General features: G+C 39.1%; 1 protein-coding gene across 1 annotated transcript in view; it reads left to right on the top strand.

The window, feature by feature from the left end:
• Positions 1 to 20,893, top strand: part of LOC149321754 (polypeptide N-acetylgalactosaminyltransferase 10) — a 64,106-nt gene that overhangs the window by 16,799 nt on the left and 26,414 nt on the right. Inside the window, exons 2-7 of the mRNA XM_089528034.1 lie at positions 4,052 to 4,154; positions 6,201 to 6,339; positions 7,275 to 7,441; positions 14,096 to 14,281; positions 17,487 to 17,670; positions 19,235 to 19,352. Coding sequence (XP_089384160.1) covers positions 4,052 to 4,154; positions 6,201 to 6,339; positions 7,275 to 7,441; positions 14,096 to 14,281; positions 17,487 to 17,670; positions 19,235 to 19,352 — 897 coding nt within the window. The remainder of the gene's footprint in view (positions 1 to 4,051; positions 4,155 to 6,200; positions 6,340 to 7,274; positions 7,442 to 14,095; positions 14,282 to 17,486; positions 17,671 to 19,234; positions 19,353 to 20,893) is intronic.

The following is a 20,893-nucleotide window of genomic DNA, read 5'->3' as shown; positions in this document are numbered from 1 at the left end:
TCACTTTTGTTTTGTTGTTTTTTTCTCAACGTCTGTAGGAAGAAAAGGGGTCCATTATGCTGAAAAGAAAAGGAAAGAAACTGACTCTTTTAGTCAGAGAAGGAATCTCTAGAAACAGTGGCAGTCTTGGGCAATGCACATGTGATTAGCCATGATTAGTACCAATGTTTGCCTGGAATATAGGGGCCTAAATACCATAAAGGCACCAGATCCCATATGGGACTTGGAGTACTTTGTACTTGGAGGGGAGACCACCAGTGAATCCCAGATTTGTTGTTCTTAACTGCCCTCAAGTTGACTTTGACTTCTGGTGACCCTGTGAATGAGACACTCTATCTTCAACAGCCCTGCTAAGTTCCTGCAGACTTAGGGCCTGTACAGACCAGCACTTTGTGCTGGCCAGGGCCCAAACCAGGGTTACATGAGGGCTGAGCATTTACACACTCCAAAAACCTACCATGTGCCCCAGGCACCATCTTGGTGCACGCCTGTACAGATGGCGCACACCATGATGATGTCTGTCGTGCACAGCGCCTAAATGGTACTGCACACAAGGGGCATTATAAGGTGCCCCTGTAGCACCAGAAAGCAATCCATAGCTTTTTGTGATCTATACAGTCACAGGCTTTGATATATCCTATAAAGCCCATGCTGATTTTCTTTATCCAGGTGCTGTAGGCTATATTTCAGAGGAAGGAACTGGAAAAACCACCTCTGAGTATTCCTTGCCAAAGAGAACTCTATGAAATTCATGGGGTCACCATAAGTCAACAGGTGAAATTGAAGGCATACACACACACATGCCTGGAGTTTACCTAGCTGGCTGTTAGTGGAGTGGGAGTGAATTTTGGATATAACTGAAAGAAAAACATTATCATCATCATCAAGTTTATTTCTATACCGCTTTCCCGCGTTGATCAAAGCGGTGTACAGAACAAAAGAATACAACAATACAGCAGTACAGAATAAAAATACAATATATACATAACGATAAAACTGTATAAAAATTACAAATACAATTTAAAAACTATTAAACCAAATCAAAGCCAGCTGAGCTGATGAGCCATGATGCAAAATACATATAGGGGGGGAACCACATGATATCAGAGCACATGGGGGAAAGCTTGATGGAAAAAAAAGTCTTAAGTTTCTTTTTAAAGAAATCCAGGGGGGTGATGGAGCGGAGCTCATCGGGAAGGGTGTTCCAAATTTTTGGGGCCAAGATAGAAAAGGCCCTTTGCATCATCATCAATGTTTTTAAAGAGAGTGCTGCTGAATGATTGTAAAAATCTGTCAACTTTGTTTTCATTGCATTTCTTAAAATCCCATGGGCATTCTTTTCCTGTCCAAATTCTGTACTGGGTTATGAGACTTCTTTTCTTCTTCCTACATAGAAATCCATATTTATTTTGGTACATTCTTTTCCTGATGTATGCATTCTTTAACATGTACATTTTTACACATTTTCCCCATTGCATAATGGATTTGTGTCCATTTTTCAAATATACTCAGTTTTAGTTTCACATATGTATATAATTTGAAAACAATTTTTTTAAAAAATCTGGTGCTTGTGATTTCCCTCAAATTGTTTTAGCATTTGTGGGTTTACTGATGAAACATGGAGGCTTCATTTAATTGAAGCGCAAGAGCTTTCTCCCTCTGTATAGCAATACTTGTTCTATGTCATTCAACTAATGATTAGATGTACAGTCAAGTTTTTTCTTGATAATAAATGTAATCTAGTGTTTGCTATCTGTATACCTGTCCTCTATCTTCCACAGTGTAACTACCTCCTGGCCTTATTGAATGGATTTTTATTTCAATATGTAATAGAAACAAAATATTATGTGGTCAGCCTAAAGATGAAGGTTTATAGAACATTGACTGACTGTTACTGCTACCTGAATGTTTCTCTAAAGCTCTTCCACAATAACTCCAGCTCCAGTAGTTTCAGAATAATTATTTCAAATCTTTTTTGATACAGAAAACAGTTGAATTATGTCAGTATTCACTCTTCTACTCTAGCTGGAACCAGTCATACTAAATAGTGATTAGACAAAAGATTAAAATTCCATTTTGTGTGTGTTTAGGTGTTGAATGCTTCTAGATTCCTTTGGCAATATGTTGAGCAAAACATGGTAGGTAATAGAACAGGGGATTTATAGAAATCTGAATCCTTTTTTGTTACATTAGTATGCCTTGAATCTTTTTAATTAAAACAAGATAAGAAAACCATGGAGGAAAATTAGATCTAAATTAAGCCAGTATTTTAGAGGAAAATGTACTTTAGTTAGATGCATTAATTTGCTACAGTAAACAGGTATATGAAGTCCAATGAATTGTCAGGCACAAAAATAAAAGCACAAAAATAAAAATAAATGTAGTTTATAGCTATCATCTTCTGAATCATACAGTTCCTCTTGGTAGTCCAGAACAAACCAGTGTCAAAAACATTGTGGAAAGTGAATTCTTGCCCTAAATTTTAGTTGCAGTTTAGTTAATAACTTTATTTAGGCATTCTACTGTCCAGTTGAAAGTAACAGAAGAATGTGATTGCACACTGGCCTTTTGCCTTTTCAGTTATCTGGTGACTTCAGGCTTGATGAAGGGTTTTGACAATTTGGTTGGTTTAAAAAGGCATTGGCTAGAATCTATTTGTTGTCTTACACATGTAAAAGTTCCCTTATGGAAGTGATGGGGTGTTTTTGTCCACATTCAGTTCAAGGTGGCAGAAGGAGAATTGTGTATGCACTGCTGTTTTGCATGGAGATGTGCTTGGATGCACAAAGTGTACACATGTACATTGGGTTGTAAATTATATGTGCATTTAGTTGCACAATTCTTCAATTCAGTATAGTTGGCCCTTGATATCTGCTAGGGTATGGTTCCAGGACCATCTGTGGATACCAAAATCTGTGGATACTCAGGTCCCATTGAATACAATGGAACAGTAATATGGTGTCCCTTGTATAAAGAATTCCCATGGCTTGGGGCCAAAACAGCTGTCCAGTATCTGTTATGCAGGATGCCCCAAATAACATATTTGAGCCTTATTTAAACCAAATCATAGTGTGATCAGGAATAATGTAAGCCAACCACAGGTCTTCAGCATGTGGTATGCAGTCTTTTTTAAAAAAAATAATTTTTATTACTCACAAAATTCACATAAAACAAACATCACAAACACCATCAACAGTTTTCTTATATTTGGCCTTTCAAAGTAAATGACTTAGAATTACACTCATCCATCCATATTTGCGGCTTTGATATTTGCGGATTTGATTATTTATGGATTTTATTAATATGTTCTCTCTAGGAATCTCTAGGTCCGCCAGTGCAACTTTATGGTCAACTTTAACTAAAAGTTGCACTGAAAGACCTAGAGATTCCTAGAGAGTATACTAGGCCTTTGTAGCTCCTGCAGCACAGTTCTATGGTCTGTCAGACATTGACCACAGAGTTGCATTGGAGGACCTAGAGATTCCTAGAGAGGTATTCAACTTTCACATTTATGCACAGAAATCAGAAGTGCTGTGGCATAGATGATTCTTACTTTGGTATACAATACAGGGTTTGTTTAGAGAACTTCATATCTAAGTAATCACTACAATAGGCCTATAAAAGTTTGTTCACACTGCAGATGTAGAAGCTAATGTGAATAGATAGCAAAAGCCAGATTTGAACCAGAGGTGCCCTATCTCATTACTTTCAGGGGGAACATTTTCCACCATTGTGCCAGGGACCAGCACTACATTAGTGTCCATTGAATACCATTTTCCCTTCTTTCCTGGAAACTCTCCAGGCCCTGGCAACCAATGGCTCAGCAACCATCACTTCGAGTAGCCCTGTCCTATCTCATAAATTGTATTTCATAACTCAGTCACTTACTCATTGGGAAGCTGAAAGGGAATGGATTGAAACAGGCAAGTAATTTTGAAATAAAATTCCAAGGAAACCAATAAAGTATTTTTGTAAGTATGGCATGCCAGTGATTCCACTTAACCTTTGGGTGCTTTTACAGAAGTATAATGTGTATCATGTTTGTTTAAAGGGTTTCCATACAAGGCAAAAGAAAGAAGCTTACTTTGGCAATGGAGAAAGAAAAAAAGACTGGCATGATAGAGATTCCATAAGGAAAGACTTGCAACGGACAGGTAAAGATATTAACTCATTCAGTCTTTGTCAAATACTGCATTTCCATGGCCCTAAATGCACAAACCAAAAAAAGTGGCTTCCAGCTGCTTTGGGGGCATGGCATTCAAATGATGCATGCCCCAAAGCAGCATGAAGCCACTCCAGCACTGCGATCCGGTCCTTTAGACTGGATCAAAAAAGTGCCAATTAAATCTGGCTCCTGGTGGCTTGGGACCACAGTGGCGGCCCACTTTGGAAGCAGGCCGTGCAGTTGACACGGTCCCAACATGATCACAGCCAGAACAGCCTCCAGCTGCTCCTGGCAAGCCATCTACTTCACCCCCATATTCAGCAACCTGAAGGGAAAATAGTTGCCAGCACAAAATATTACATTTGTTGTTGTAGTTGTTGCATTTATATTGTGTCAGTTCTGTGACTCAAGGCTACTTACAAATATTAAAACCAGTACCAATTAAAATATACACAAAACATCAGCAAAATATATACAGGTTATTTTAAAATACAATTAAACCATTTAAAAATTGATTAAAAGGCAAAAGATTAAAATATGAACAAGACAGCACAGCTTTGAAATCCATTGCAGTCAATTCCTAAAAGTCTGTTGGAATAGAAAAGTTATTGCTAATCAGCAGAAGGAGAGCAAGGAGGCAGTCATCCTAGCCTCCCTGCCGAGGGAGTTTCAAAGTCTGGGAGCAGCCATCAAGAAGTCCCTTGAGCAAGGTTCTCTCCTGCTCCTAATGAGTTTTGTTTTTATGGCCAGAGATAGCCAAAGGCTTGCAGGTGTGTCTTGTTCTGAGGAAAAGCAATCCTATCCTCCAAGACTTAGAAATAGTATGGGACAGCATAAGGAGATTACCTGAGCAGCCATGTTTGTATTCTGTGTTCCCTGAAACCTGATGGGTACCAGTATGTGTCAGGGAGTGGTTTTTGGAAGGCTTAAATGCAGAAGCCCTGGATGAACTAAAAATAAAAGGAGAGAAAGAAAATGGTAATTTATGTTAAGCAGAGTTTTGAGTGCTGTATCCTGCTGTTTTGAAGCAAAATGAAATAAACAGGCATGTGCATATAGAGCTCATACATTGTCTTCTTGCACTAGTTGGCTCAGCATGAACTATAAATATTGTAGCTAGCTGGAAAGTGGCAGGGCTGTGCTGGTGGCAGGCAGTAGTACATTTCTTCTTGGTCTGAGCCTTAGAAAAGGAGAATGAACTATTTGGCAAAACCTCCAAACGCCATGGCAAGAGTGCTCTGGGCCGTAATTTTGGCAGTCTTTTGCTTGACACAGTAACACCAATTAGGAAGACATCTTAGTGGGGGAAAGGTTTTATAAGTAGTGGCAGCAGCAGCATGTTCAGTCCTTCTCTGCGTAGAGCAGCATTATCAAATTGGGTTATATTGACCTTTGTACCAGAAGTGCAAGTGGCAAGAGCTGACAGATAATCAGATGTATGTAGTCAGTGATGAGGATGTTGAATATTTGCCACAGTTCAATTGTGTCCTCCAATGGCAAATAGTGGCGTCATTAGAAGATAAACAGGAAAAAACTTCCACAGGTTTTTAAAGACACCATTTGACCCAGTCCATATGAGGCAAACTTATCCTGAGGGGGGAGTTAATGTTAAGTGAATAACCTGTTTCTGTAGTTGGTGTCACAATTAAAAATGCATGGAATAGGAGATCTCAAAATGGGGGCAGGGGGATGGAATGAACAATGCAATACATATGTCATTTATAAACCAGGATAATTTTAGTGAGTCTACATTAGCATACCTTTTCAAAATATTAAAATTTTATCATTCACAATTCTTAAACCAGCATTCTTAAAACTGTCATTTACCCTTACAGCTGCTTGGCTACTTAACAGTTTTGGACTGTTATGAAATCATACTGTACTAATGATGGAATGTGGCATGATCATTATTGCCTAGAGCTGAAGAAAGAAGGGATCTGGTTTCTTGAGATTTGAATGTGGGTGGGTAGGTGAGTGAGTAATTTTTCTACAGTTAGAATGTGATAATAATGATTTCATTTGTTTGTGTTTGAAGGAAATGGAGAACAGGGAAAACCCTATCCTATGACTGATGCTGAGCGAGTTGATCAGGCATACAGGGAAAATGGTTTTAATATTTTTGTGAGTGACAAAATTTCTTTCAATCGCTCTCTACCAGATATACGACATCCAAAGTAAGTGCAAAAGTCCTTATTTCTAGAATTGACGTTTTTTAAATATTTCTTGCAGTATCATATCAGTTGGCATTGACCTTGATGATCCCACACATTCTCAGTGCATGCAGTTATCTAATACTACTTCTAGAACTCTTCTGAAATTGTAACTAAGGCTGCATTTGCACTGCAGAAATAATGCAGTTTGACACCGCTTTAACTGCCAAGGCTCAATATCATGGAATTCTGGGATTTGTAGTTTGTTGGAGCACCAGGGTTCTCTGACAGGGAAAGCTAAATCTCTAACAAAACTACAAATCCCAGAAATCCACTGCATTGGTCCTTGATAGTTAAAGCAGTGTCAAACTGCATTAATTCTGCAGAGTTGATGCAGCCAAAGAATCAAGAAGTTGTAGCGTGTGTGTGTACAGTGAGCCCTTCCTATATACAGGGGATCCGTTCCAGACCCCCCCTCCTCCGCCCATAAGAAAAAATGCGTAAGGTGAAAGCCCATTTATTCTTATGTTGGCGCCATTTTGTCCTATGGGGCTTGCTATATGCATAAGCTCAAAGCCGCATACAGCAAGCCCATGTATGGTGCGAGCCGTGTGTGTGTGTGTGTGTGTGTGTTCTGTGTGTGTGTTCTGTGTGTATAATTTCCAATAAGTTGTGTTTTTACTGATACTTTTCTTTGTACATATTTTTGGAGCTTTTTAAAGCTGAAAGCTGCTGGTGTTTTTCCATAGGCTCTGAGAGATTTATGTTTCTTGCCAGATATGAGCCATTGGGAACAATCCTGTCCTTCATTAATTGGTCTAATACATGCTGTTTATCAATTTAGTGTCTAACATTTAGCTACCTAAAGAAATCAAATGAATGAATACTTTAACAGTTATAGTAGTAGTACCATTTTATGGTTCATGATCAAGCAGTAACTATGTTCATCCATCTTCTAGCTGCAATAGCAAGCTGTACCTGGAAAAACTCCCCAACACCAGCGTAATAATTCCATTCCACAATGAAGGATGGTCATCACTTCTCAGAACAGTGCACAGTGTTCTTAACCGCTCTCCACCTGAACTGATAGCTGAAATTGTGCTAGTGGATGATTTCAGTGACAGAGGTATGTCTGTTGTAGTATTTGTTCATACAGACATATATGACTGAACAAAACACATGTTATATATCAAATTAGTCTGCACATATGCCGAAGAATTTCTAAAAATAGATTCTTAAATAACTTCAGTGGAGCTTGCTGGTAATTTCCTGGCAACTCAGAAGGGATGGAGCCAGACTGACCTCCCTTTGGAGGGAGCTGCATAATCAAGGTGATGCTACAGAGAAAGCCCTGTCACATGTAACCTAGGTTTTTTTTTCTGCAGAATATGGCATATAGAAAAATAACGTGTGTTCAGATTCATTGGTTGAAATCCTAAAGTCAATTGAATAATCTGTAAACACTGAAATATGATAAATTGTTTTACTTACCTACCTTTCTTTATCTGAACTCCTTTTCTAGTTAAAGGTGAAAATAAATGGCTATCAGCCTGTACAGACCATGATAAATGGCAGCCTCAGGGCAGAGTGGGGGCATGGCGTCCACACAATGCATTCCCCACCGCTACCGTCATGCCACCTGCATGGCAGGTGGCATCACAGTGCTCCAGCACTGCATCCAGATGACGCAGTGCCAAAGAAGAGCCAAAAAGCCATGGGGCTAGCAGCTATGGTGCCCTTTCCACAGTGCAAAAACGAACTGTTTTTTGTGGGTCCTTTTGGTGCCACGGAAAGTCCACATTAGGGCTGTGGTGTAGTTGCCACGGCCCCGATTCAGTGAAGAGGCAGCTGCAGACTGTCTCTTGGGGTGGTCTGTTCAGCCCCTTAGGGGCAGTCTGTTCAGCCCCTAAGTCATCACAATAGTTTCCAATACTTTCAGCCATATGGTTTAATAAACATAAAATGGGATATTATGGAGGATGTTAACTTTTTGATTTCATGTACCTATGGGGGGAGAGACACCTCCTATTTTAACTTTTACATCTGTTAAACCCATCTGATCAAAGGTTTCCTTGGTTGTTTATGCTATCAACTTGGCCCAACTAGCCAAGTATTTTCTACTCTTCCCAAGTTCTCTATCTGGGAACTTTGACATCATCATCTGCTAGTAAATCGTTTTAACTGAAGGTGACAGGGAGTGAACTTGGGGACTTCTTTGTGCAAAACATGAAGCTGTGCAATTGACCTACATTCCCTCCTAATTTTCACTTGTTTGAATCAAACTGTGCAATTAATTTACATGAGCTAATTAGAAGACATTTTCTTCCCACTTTTTGAATCTGTCAGACTCTACCCTTTCCATAACATTGTGGCTAATCTTTTCCCCAGCTATTTTTTTTAACATTAAGCAACAACTCTGAAATATGTGATCAGAAGTAGAGGAAATCTTTCATGCTATGAGTCAGGTCCAGGTTATTTGAAGGACCATATTCTCCCTTATGAACCTGCCCCATATTTTGAGCTCTGCTAGGGAGGTCCTTCTTTCTGTCCCACAACTCTCACAAGTACATCTGGTGGGAACAGCGAGGTGGCCTCTTCAATGGCTGCCCCCAGGCTCTGGAAAGCCTTTCCCAGAAAGGTTAGTCTGGCACCCTCCCTACTCTCTTTTAGTAAACATGTGAAGACTTTTCTGTTTCAACAGAACAAAACTGATTGTTTAGGCAGGTTGGGTTTTGTTCATTATGCTGGATTTTCTATTTGTCGATTTTGTTGTGCTGTTGTGTTATGGTTTATGTTTTGAATGGGTTTTAATTTATTTTGATAGTTTAATCACTTCTTAACTTTTGTATTTTGTGAATTTTTAGCTATGCTGTTTTAATCTGTTGTAAAATGCCTTAAAACCTGGGAAGAAAGCAGGATATTTATTATTATCATTACAATCAATGAGCCTGCTGTGTTCTCATTTTTATTTATTTTTTATTTTCACCATTCTATCCATTGCATGATAGTACAATTTTAAAATATACTTTGTAAATAACATATTTCTATCAAGTTTTTTAAAAATTAAGAATGTATGTGCTGTGGCGAATTATCCTTTTCCAACCTGCTTGCTTTGTCATGTCTGCCTATGTATACCAAAGGCTTGCAGTTGTTAGAAAAATGGTTTTGGTTAATTGTGCTTAAATCAGTTTAGCAGCAGCAGCACCAACAGCAACAAGTGTGTACTCTGCAGGTATTTAGTAAAAACAACTAGATGTGAGCTTCTGCCAAATAAACAGGATACATTGGTAGGTAAAAAGAAACTTACTTTTTGCTACATCTAAGTTCTACAAAAATAACTAATCAGTACAGAAAACTATACTTGGTAGAAGAGTCCCTAGAGCTGACTCTCGTGTGCAAGTAAGAAAAAAATACATCTTTAGCAGCACAGCCTGGTTTCTGCTTCCATGCTTCGTGAGAGCAGAGAGAGAAAAAGGACAGAGAACAAAAGGTAATAAACTTTATTGACCCCTCTCCCCAAAAAGGGAGGGCTATGGGAAGTGACCTCTTCACAAGCAACACTGACCAAATGACCATAGAGATATACAGAGTGTTCCTGCATAGAAGACAACCCCCTTTCTCAAGCAAAAAAACCTAGATCTACAAAACAAGCCTTGATGCTAATACTCCAACAGCAGTCAGAGTATTTTCCAAAAGCAGGAAATAAAGGCACTCGTTCTTACCTGCTGTTATTCCCCCAAAACTGGCATTCAGAGGCTTCCTGCCTCTTGTCCTTGATATAGCATATAGCTGACATGACAAGTAATCATTGGTAGTCTTATACTCAGTGAATTTGTCCATGCCCCTTTTAAAGCTCTGTGTGCTGCTAGAAATCACCATAATCTTTAAGAGAAAATTCCATAGTTTATGTGCTGTATAAAATGCTGTTGCATGGTTCTGGGTTCTAGTAACTCTGTTCTCTACATCATGCATAACTTTATGCACAACTATCCTTTCCCTGTCCTTACCTTTTTCTTTTTTCCGATGTTTAGAAATGTACATTACAAGAATGTGGCTCCAGCCCACTAATAAGTTCAGTTGCTGTTTCTGCAGTTTTTAAACCAAAACTGAGCATAGTCTCCCAAATGTAATCATGCATATGTTCACCACAATGTGCTATACTTTCAACAGCGTGAGGAAAGTCAAAATTATTTTTTAAAGTGGAAGAACAATGTACCAGCCTGGGTGTATTCCTGACTTACTAAAAACAAAGCAGGATCAGAACAAAAACAGCAATCAGAATGCCTTCACTGGAACCTTGATTCAGAATCCCTGTAGTTTGGATATATAGCTTTGTGTTTTAATTTCAACCATTATTCATTAATTTAGCCTAAATTAAACTCTTTTAGGTCTTGACTTAAAGGATGCTAATTATACTCGTGTGAGCTAGTTGGAATGACTCAACCACCCAATACTTTCTCAAGCATGGGAATTTGCAGCTATTAGGAGAACTTAGTTATATCTTTGCTGGATTTTAGAATTGTTAAACAATGAGTGAACTTGTCAGGTGTACTTCTTGATGTTTGGCTAAGACAATGTATTTCGATACTGCTAACTACTTCTGATAGTTCTTTTTAACATCAGAATATAACTATATGAAAGTGGAATAATCTACTGCTTAGTAGTGTAATAACTTGTTGGCAGTTATATAATCATTTGCATGTTTGTTTATTTAAACTGTCATAGCAAATTGTGTCTTTTAATAGTTGTTCTTTTGAAGGAAAGTGTTACCTTTCATCATTTGTTCCTTTGATTGTTTTTAAAATACAAAGTAGTTATCAGTGAAATATAAACAAGCTTTTACTTGTTGTAGTATACTTGGAATTTATTTTTTTAATTTTTTTATTGTGTTAGACTATCTAATAGCTGAAATTACCTTGGTGGTGTAAAGATAAATTACAAACATGAAACACAAAGTTAATAAATCATTGATAATAAAACAGCATATAAACAACTTAGATGAAACAAATAGTAAGAGATGAGAACAGTACACTACATAATAAAATCAAAATATAACAGAAAAAAGAACAATGCAAAGATCTAAAAACAATAAAACAGTTCTTAAAATTCCTAAGAGGATAAGGATCTTCACCAGATACCAAACAGATCATAATGTCAGCACTAGGCAAGTCTCTCTGTGTTAGCTATACCCTGATTGAGTGAAGCTGCTCAAAAGGCAATTTCTTTAGCAGCCAACTGTGTTCTCATTTGACAGAGGCGCATAGAAGAGAGGCTTGGGCTTACTGTAGGGTCTGAATAGTAAATATGGGATGAAATCCTCATTTAGATAACCTGGCCCTTACAGGTAAAGGCAGTACCACAAATTGAACCTAAAAATGGCTGAGTAACCATTGTGGATGGGGCAAAATACTGCCACAATATGACTGTATCAGCCAGTCCAATTAATTTGTAGAGAGATCTTGTAGCACCTTTGAGACTAACTGAAAGAAATTGGCAGCATGAGCTTTCGTATACTTCAGTCCACTTCCTCAGATATATTTGGTGGAGTGAAAACCAGGGACAGACAGATATATGCCATTGGTATGTGAGAATATCCAATTAATTGTCTAACTGCCCTGTTTTGGACTATAACTGATGTTTTCATGTTATTTCCAAAGGCATATCCTTTGAATAATCCTAACAAGAATATCTTAGTATGAATAGCTGTTGCTGAGACTAATTCTGTCCAGGTAGGCTTGCATTTGATAAGCTGATAGAAGGAGCTTTGAGCTACCAAAGCAGCCTATACCTCTACTGCTAAATGATGGATTCAAGAATATCCAGAAACTCTTAACCTGATTTCCTGGGATTCAAGAATACCCAGGGACTGTGACTCTGATTCGTTCCCTCTAGAAAGCAATGAAATGGACAGATGAAGTACCAATAACCAGATCATCAATTTATCTGGATTGGGTCTGGTTTTTTGGTCTTCCACCCTGTCCATTATCCTGTCCAGTCACTTGTTCAGAATATCAGCTTGCCTAGTATTAGATGAAAAAGAGAAGTAGAGATGAGCACCCCACATATTCGCAACACTTTTGCTTACATCTCCAGTTAAACGATCCCAGCAATTTTATATAAGTATTGAAAAACATGGGAAAGACCTTTGGAATTTAGGGCCTGAACAGACAGGCCAAAATAAAGCTACTTTGGGTCACTTTGGAGGTATCCTGTTTACATGATGGACACATCCTAAAAGGCCAGAAGCTGCGCCACACTCCAGTCCTAAGGACTGGAGTGCAGCTTTGGTGCAGCTTCTGGCCTCTTAAGATGCATGTGTCATTTAAACAGCATACCTCCAAAGTGACCCGAAGCAGCTTTACTTTGGACTGTCTGTTCGGGCCCTAAATAACTTGAGTAGCAGCCTGAGCATACCTAGTTCTTGGAACAGACAGATACAGTGATAAAAATGTAGAGGAGTTTTATGACAAACATCATCTTGCTTTAAATAGTGGTTTAAAAGTTGCTTGCATTATTAACATATATTTATGGGTTAACTATGTGCTTGTTAACATGTATATCAGAATTGGATCATTGTATTTAATTACTCACGTGTTTTTTTTAATGGACAAACGTGTGCTCTTTGACTGTGTAGTACAGTAGGACGATTACATCGGCAGGCTAGTGGTCCATGGATTCGACCACCTGCAGATCGCCACCTTTCAGATTATTCAGTGGCAGTGCATGCATGCAGACATGCTGATGGCAACATGCTTATGTCATCACCCATTGAATAATATGGAGTGCCACCATCAGTGTTTTTTCCCATCAAGAGAGGGATCATGAACTGAACCCTGACAGATGGGAAGAATCCACTGTAATTTAATAATTTATTAGTAGATTTGTCTAGCTACAGATATTTTCTTAGTCTAAGGTTTATAGCTAGAAAAAAGGAGCAGTGATCATCTTTTTGAAATGTGACTACCCCGTATATATCCAACTATAAGTCGACCTCATGTATAAGTTGAGGGCAAGTTTGGGGGCCAAAATTATGGATTTTGATATGACCCATGGATAAGTCGAGGGCAAAATTTAGGGGCATATAGCAAACGATCTAAAGGATGAAGCAAAGGAAAACAATGTCAAAGTATGTCAAAAAATTCCAGCAGCTATAACTCTTGCCGCTCACTCTTAAAGTTGGGTAGATAAGAGAGAAAAGGGGGTTGGTGCTTCCAGGACAGATTATACTCTTGTCTTTCACAAGGCTATGGTTCCTTCTTTTAAATAAGAGTTAAGATACAATACTTACATTGACCCGTGGATAAGTCAACTTAGGTTTTGGGGGTCAATTTTTTGACTTAAATTTCTAGACTTATACATGAGTATATACAGTACTTGAAGCTACATACCCTATCTAACATTTTAATGGAAGATCAAAAAAGAAATTATGTATTTTTATTGTTCAGACATGCTGCTGAAGCACAGTTTTCTCAAAGCTTTCAAAAGCATTCATAAGAGGCTTTCTGACATTTCTAAGCCTTTATGGTTTCAAGTATTTTTGTTCTTTCCCACTTGCTTCTCCAGTTGTTTTGCATTTAGTTCTGTTTGCAGTTTAAAGGTATTAATTATGATTGTCTAGATAGATGTTAATATTAAATGTTTAAACCAAAAATTCTGGAAAATATAAAACTATTTGAACTTAACTGAAAAATTATTCCATGTTCTGGAAACACAGTTCTAAGGCTGCAAAAAAAAAAAAAAAAATCAAAGAGATTAATAGATACTTTATCTTTGCATGCAGAACATCTTAAAAAGCACTTGGAAGACTATATGGCCCAGTTTCCTAAAGTGAGGATTCTCCGAACCAAGAAGAGAGAAGGGCTGATAAGGACCCGAATGCTGGGGGCTACAGCAGCAGTTGGAGATGTTATCACTTTCTTAGACTCCCACTGTGAGGCCAATGTGAACTGGTTGCCACCCCTTTTAGGTAAGGAAGCTATTTAACATACATTCAAATCTGATAAATAGAGGTAGCAGTGCTCTTTTTTACTACCTTTCTAGCTATATATACTGTGCATTCAGAAATACAAAAGGCTAAAATCTAACATACAGTTTCATTCAAAATGTTTTGTTTTTAATGACACTTTGGGGCTGTGCAGAATGGTAGGAAAGGCCAGCTTGGGGGCAGAGTCGGGGTGCTATGTCCACATGATGAATGCCCCACTGTGTGCCGCACCACATGGTGCGTGGTGTCACGGCATTCCTCTGACACTGCGTTTAGATGACACAGTGCCAAAGGAGCGCCATAAAGCCGTGATGCCGGCAGCTATGGTGCCCATTCCAGGGCACAAAAGGAGCTGCTTTTTATATGGCTCTTTTTTGCACTGTGTAAAGACCAGATCGGGGCTGCAGCATGCAGTTGCCATGACCCCAATCTGGCGAAAACCAAGCCAGCTGCATGCCGCCCCTTCAGGGGCAGTCTGCACAGCCCCTTTGTTATGGGGCTTTCCCTAATACTTGACAGTGTCTGGTTTGCATTCTTCAGTGACAACAGTATGGCATTTTAAGGGGAAGGGGATTTTGTTGCTATTTTTTTAAATGCCAAGCAGATAGGTGGTTAAAAAAATGGAAAATAATGTTGGATGTGACTTCTTTCAAGACACTTGAATACCAGAAGCCTGAATCTAGACTGATGTAGATTTGAGATGTAGTATGTGAAAGTCAGTCTCCCCTTGCTGCTTACATATTGTCTTCTTACAATTAGCCAGTTACAATGCTGCTTCCTCAAAAGGCAGGATTCTCTTTCTGTTTAATTGTGAAAGCACTGCTGCCATTTCAAGGTTTATTCCTGTTAGGAAGCCTATGCTTACTGTCTCACAAATATTTCAAATCTTCCTGTTCTGTCCACTTCCTTTCTCTCATTCCTGCCTCTAGGACTTATATGAAATTTTGCCCTAGTCCTAATTTTTTTCCTGATCACTTGAGTTCCATGACACCTTTGTTTAATTTTCTTTACAGCCCATTTTCTATTTTTTTCCATTTTGTCTCTCTAGCATTGTCATAACTCGCCCAAGGATTCAGATAGTGAAGAGGAGGCAGATAGCCTGGAATCTGTAGCTCCTGATAGCAACGCTCTATCTGAGCAATTGGGGGTTGAGGCAGAGGGAGGCCCTGCTCCCCAGTAGAGGCTGCAGAGGCTGAGGATCAATTGCCATAATTTATCAAGCAACAACAAGACTGTGCTGCTCCCAGAGATTATTAAGTAGGAGACCCTGACATAGTTAGGCACCTGAGGTCTTGAAACAGCTGCCTGTAAATCTCCCAGCCACTCCTTTGCAACTTGTTTCTTTAAACCCTCCTTTCTTGGTGACTTGCAGTACTTTTACAGTGTTCCAGTTTTTGACCTTGGCCTGGCTACCATTTAAGACCCTGTTTCACTTATTGTTGGCTTTGTTTATCTGGACTGTCAACTTGATGAACAACCTCTCGACCAGCTGAGCAACTCTCTCTTGCTTCTTTCTTAATCTTGCTGGATATCCCATGACTGAAATGGTCTGAATTAATAGCTCTTGTATTCTAACCACGTGATTTCTGGCACATTTGCTGACGGGAGTATAGGACAAGTTGAAATTAATGCAAACACTGGCAGCATGGAGGCACTGCTTCAACAGAACCAGGCTCTATCTGAGCAAGTACATCAGCCAACTATAGCTGTGGCCAGTCTGCAGGCACAGTTTAACCAGCAGGAGCTACTGCCTGTTTTGCAGCCACTTCAGCACAAGTGCCCTGTGTCTACACCAGAGATGTTGAGTGGCTCTTCAGACCAGTTTCTTTTTGGCTCATTGTCAGCTGTACATGCAGCTCCATCCTGAAGACTTCCTCACTGGACAGGTAAAGGTGGCATTCATAATCAGCCTGCTTGCTGGTCCAGTTACAAAATGGCCCATCCCCTTTCTTGTTCAGTCATGCCAACCTGGATGACTTTTTGAAGGGAATGGGAGAGCTATGAGAGACCCTACGCAAGCTGAAACTGCCGACTGTTGCATCTGATGCATGCACCAAGGGAAGGGGCCTGTTGCCATGTGCACTGCTGCCTTCCAGCTCTTGACCCAGGACCTGGACTGGAATGATGCGGTCTTGCAGGACCAATATAAAGATAGTTTGGCTGATGAGCTGGCCCCCTTGCTTCCCTGCAGAATTGGTTGAACAATGCTTGCTTCTCTCTTCATCCTGCTGGATACCCTGTGGCTGACCTGAACTGAATTACACTTGTATTCTAACCTCGATTCCTGGGACACTTGCTGAATGGAGTATAAGACAAGCATTACTGTCTCGCCTCTTCTGTCATCTACAGAATGTTTTATTTTGCCATGATTTCCTGCAAGCTGTCTTTCCAATTAGTCTATCTTATGCCTTTTCTCTGTTTGCTTTGTCCAGCTTCTTGTTTATTTCTTGTTCTACATCCATCCTACAGTCAGCTTGACTTTATAGTTTCCTGACTGCATGGGACCTGTTCCCAGCCCATCCAAGAATGCCTGTTATTTCCTTTAGGGCCTATGTCAGGTTTTAATACCAGCCAAACTGAGGTAGGTACAGGAGGTAGGCTGAAAACACTAAGAGTGCTAATTTTTGAGCTTAAAATAATAGAATATTTATGAGTTTTGGAATATTTATTACCTTGTAAGCAGTTCAACCAGTTGTGACATAGACAAAACGTAAGGTCTGATATTTAGGTGGAATCTCTTGTAATTTAAGCCAGTTGGGTTCATGAGCAGCAGGAAAAAGGCTCCAACTTCTATGTGACATCCCTTCAGATTTAAAGATAGCTATCATATCATCTCTCAGCACTCCTCCATGTAACAGTTGGTTTCCATATGTTATAAACTTAAATTTGATTGAATTGAGTTGTAATAAATTCAACTCAAAGGATAGATAAGGTAACAAGGGTTTTTTTTCATTAGTCAGATGGACACTTGATAGGAACCTGTTTTTTTGTGACAGAAAAATGAAAATAAAGCACCTTGAACCTATTTATATAGCATACTATACTGAATCTTGAATTTAGGGCCCTGCTGTATCTTGAGCTTGGTGTCATGCTCTGAGGTTCTTTATTTCCACGGTAGATGTCTTCTTTTGTTACAGATGAAAGAAGCAGCAAGTACAAACTTAACACTTTTCTCTTTACTCATCAGACCGCATTGCTCGAAACCGCAAGACTATTGTTTGTCCAATGATTGATGTAATAGACCATGACCACTTTGGCTATGAAACACAAGCTGGAGATGCAATGCGAGGAGCATTTGACTGGGAGATGTATTACAAGCGAATTCCAATTCCTCCTGAATTACAGAAACCAGATCCCAGTGACCCTTTTGAGTAAGTTTGTGAAACAAAGTGTGAATAGGTGTTTAACAAGCTGGGCTGTTACTGAGATAGTAGGCTCTTGGCCTAGGTGCTTTCAGACAGATAGAAACTATTTTGGAACATTTTAGGCCAGAATTCATTTCGGAGGGACATTTGTAGTGCTTCTGTCTATAGCATTTTATGAGAGCCAGCATGGTGTGGTGGTTCAAATTCCCACTTGGCCATGGAAACCCACTGGCTGACCATGTACAAGTCACAGTCTCTCAGCCTCAATGGAAGGCAATGGCAAACCCCCTCTGAACAAACCTTGCCAAGAAAATCCCATGATAAAGTTGCATTAGGGTCACCATATATTGGAAATGACTTTAAGATACACAACAACAAGAACAACAACATAGCATTTCTGTCCACAAAAACTAACAAAAAAAAAGAAACTCAGGAGGCCAATTACAAATGTATGAAAGTAATTTATGATTGAAATAAATAGGTTTCAAATGATAAAAATTAATAGCACATACAGTATGTGCTGTTTAAATTGATGCAAACATGAACAACATTTTCATCAAGTTGAATCTAATGTAGTGCTAGCAAATCACTAAGGGTGACATCCCTACCCTCTCTCCCCCAGCAGCCTCCAGAGCCTCCCAAACCCCTTCCTTTGGGAAATCGGGAGAATTCTGCCTGAACAAGGTGTTACTACTTCATTTTCATACAGAGAGGTTTGATGGATAACTAGCAAAAATGTTTCAGTTGGGTCTTCTTCACAGATCATCCAGGTACTGTGAAATCAGAGAACATCCAGATTCATTTGACAAGAAAAATCACTGAGTAACTGTGCTCGTTCACATGTATATCAGTGAAATAATTGATTAAACTTTTAAACATCTTAAGTACATGAAGAAAAATCAAACAGATGAATAATCCCTTCAAAATTGAAAAGTTTGTATAGTGTGAGTCAAGCTTTTAAAAGAATTTTAGTTTAGTTTAAAGAATTTTATTCTGAAATGTAAAAGTATATTTCTGGCATCCAACTAGCTCTGTTACCACATGTGGCTCAAAATGCTGCATCATAAAACTGAAGGCCCAGCTATTAAATTGATATATTTCTAGATGAACTAGGTTATATGAATTTAATAGCTGGGCCTTCAGTTTTATGATGCAGCATTTTGAGCCACATGTGGTAAGGTTAGGTTTCTAGATGGTTAGGTTCCATCCAGGGTCTCTTGCCGGGTAGACAAGCCAGGGAGGGGGGCATATTTAGCTGTAAATCATTGGAGAGTTCTGTACTGATTTTATTGGTTTACCCTGCCTATCCATCTTTTATACTAGAGGACTGGGAGCTCTCTGATTTCTGAAAGAAGCTCTGCCACGTTCTCCTGTTTTGTTTTTTAGGGTATAAAGAAAATTGTTTAAATAGCAACACTGAAGAGCTTGCTAGCAGCTCAAAGATGGAATGGTAGAAAAATATTAAAATTGAAATAAAAAGCTGGTAATGTAATTTATATAGATCTGTAGATGTAACAGTTAAAGAAGCGTATCCATATGTTTGTAACATGGAGTCTGATTTTACCCTAAGGTCTCCTGTAATGGCTGGAGGACTGTTTGCAGTTGATAGAAAGTGGTTCTGGGAGCTGGGAGGATATGATGCAGGCCTGGAGATATGGGGAGGAGAACAGTATGAAATATCATTTAAGGTGAGCTATGTTGTCTGAAATCTTTACTTTGAAAATATATTGGATGATTAGTATTTAGAGCTAAAGCAAAAGTTTCCAGTTTCTTGATTTGTCTTGTGTATATATTTACAGAATAAAATTAATGAATATGTTGCCATAATGAATCAGAAAGCTGGTTAAGAGCCCAGACATCTATCAAGTTACAGGATTACCACTAGTTGTCCTTGAATGCTATCTGTTATGTTTGTATGCAAAGGGATCTTGTATGCAAAGGGATCTTTGAGACTAACTGAAAGAAAGAAGTTGGTAGCATGAGCTTTCGTGGACATGAGCCTACTTTCTCAGATGCAAAGTTGGAAACATAAATTCAATCCAGATGACAAATTGAAATTGTTAATGATTTCTTTTACCTTGGATCAACCATTAACCAGAACGGAGGTTGTAGTGAGGAAATCAGAAGATTAGGATTGGGGAGGTCAGTTATGAATGAATAGACTAGATCCTAAAGTGCAAAGACATAAAACTGAATGCTAAGGTCAGGATCGTCCAAACCATTGTATTCCCCATCACCAAGTATGGATGTGAGAGCTGGACAGTGAAGGAGGCTGATAGAAAATCAACTTATTTGATATGTGTTGCTGGAGAAGAATACTAAAGATACTGTAGGCAGCCAAAACAGTAAACATTTGGGTACTTGAACAGATAATGTCTAAACTCCCCCTGGAAGCCAAGATGACTAAAAGGAGGCTGTTGTACTTCACCCAGATCACGAGAAGACTAGGTCTCACTAGAAAAGACAATAATGCTTGGGAAGGTGGAGAGTGGTAGAGAGGAAAACTTCATATTAGATGGATAGACTTGGTCAAGGAGGCCATAGCCCTGAGCATAAAGGACTTGATCAGAGCAGTTGAGGACTGGGGTTTGGAGATGTCTCATACACAGGGTTCCATAAGTCAAAGTCAACTCAAAGGCAGCTAACAACAGCAAAATATCTAGATAAAAAGGTATATTGCCATATTTTGGAGAATAAGTTGTGACACAGGGCCTGAGGCAACTAAGCCTCAGATGGGTGTTGTGGAGAGGAACCCTTTGGTTTTTCCCTTTTGTTGAAAGACAAAACTGTATGTTGCATGACACTAGCTTTCCTCTTCTTGCCCATAAGTTATCTTGATGTAATGGTGGGTGCTGAAGATTCATTTACCAGTCTGGTTAACTGTTATAGGTGAAAAGGGTGAGGGAGGTTTGTTGTTCTGGCCTTTGCATCAGGCAGTAAAATGTCTTGGTCCAGCTCTGGTGTGACAGTGGTTGAGTATATAATAAAAGTACTCTGAACGCAAAGGTAAATGTTAAGTTGATAAAAACTTTGCTTGCATTCTTTAAAAGTATTTGTAGTGTCCCCTTTTTGCAGTGCCTTGTGCTTTCTTTAGATTTGCCTACTCTAGTAGTCCAATGTCCAGCAAGAATAAACCACACTGTTTCTGTAGGAATCCAGCAGAGGCTAGCAAAGAACAAAGTGGATAGTTTAGCCTTGCCAGCAGCAACTGACCTCTCCCATAATAATT

Source organism: Sceloporus occidentalis, unplaced genomic scaffold (assembly GCF_023333645.1).
Source record: "Sceloporus occidentalis isolate IW3139 unplaced genomic scaffold, rSceOcc1.0.p SCAF_1, whole genome shotgun sequence".
Lineage (NCBI taxonomy): Eukaryota > Metazoa > Chordata > Lepidosauria > Squamata > Phrynosomatidae > Sceloporus > Sceloporus occidentalis.
The sequence above is the reverse complement of the archived record's forward strand: the minus strand, read 5'-3'. Positions and strand labels throughout refer to the sequence as shown.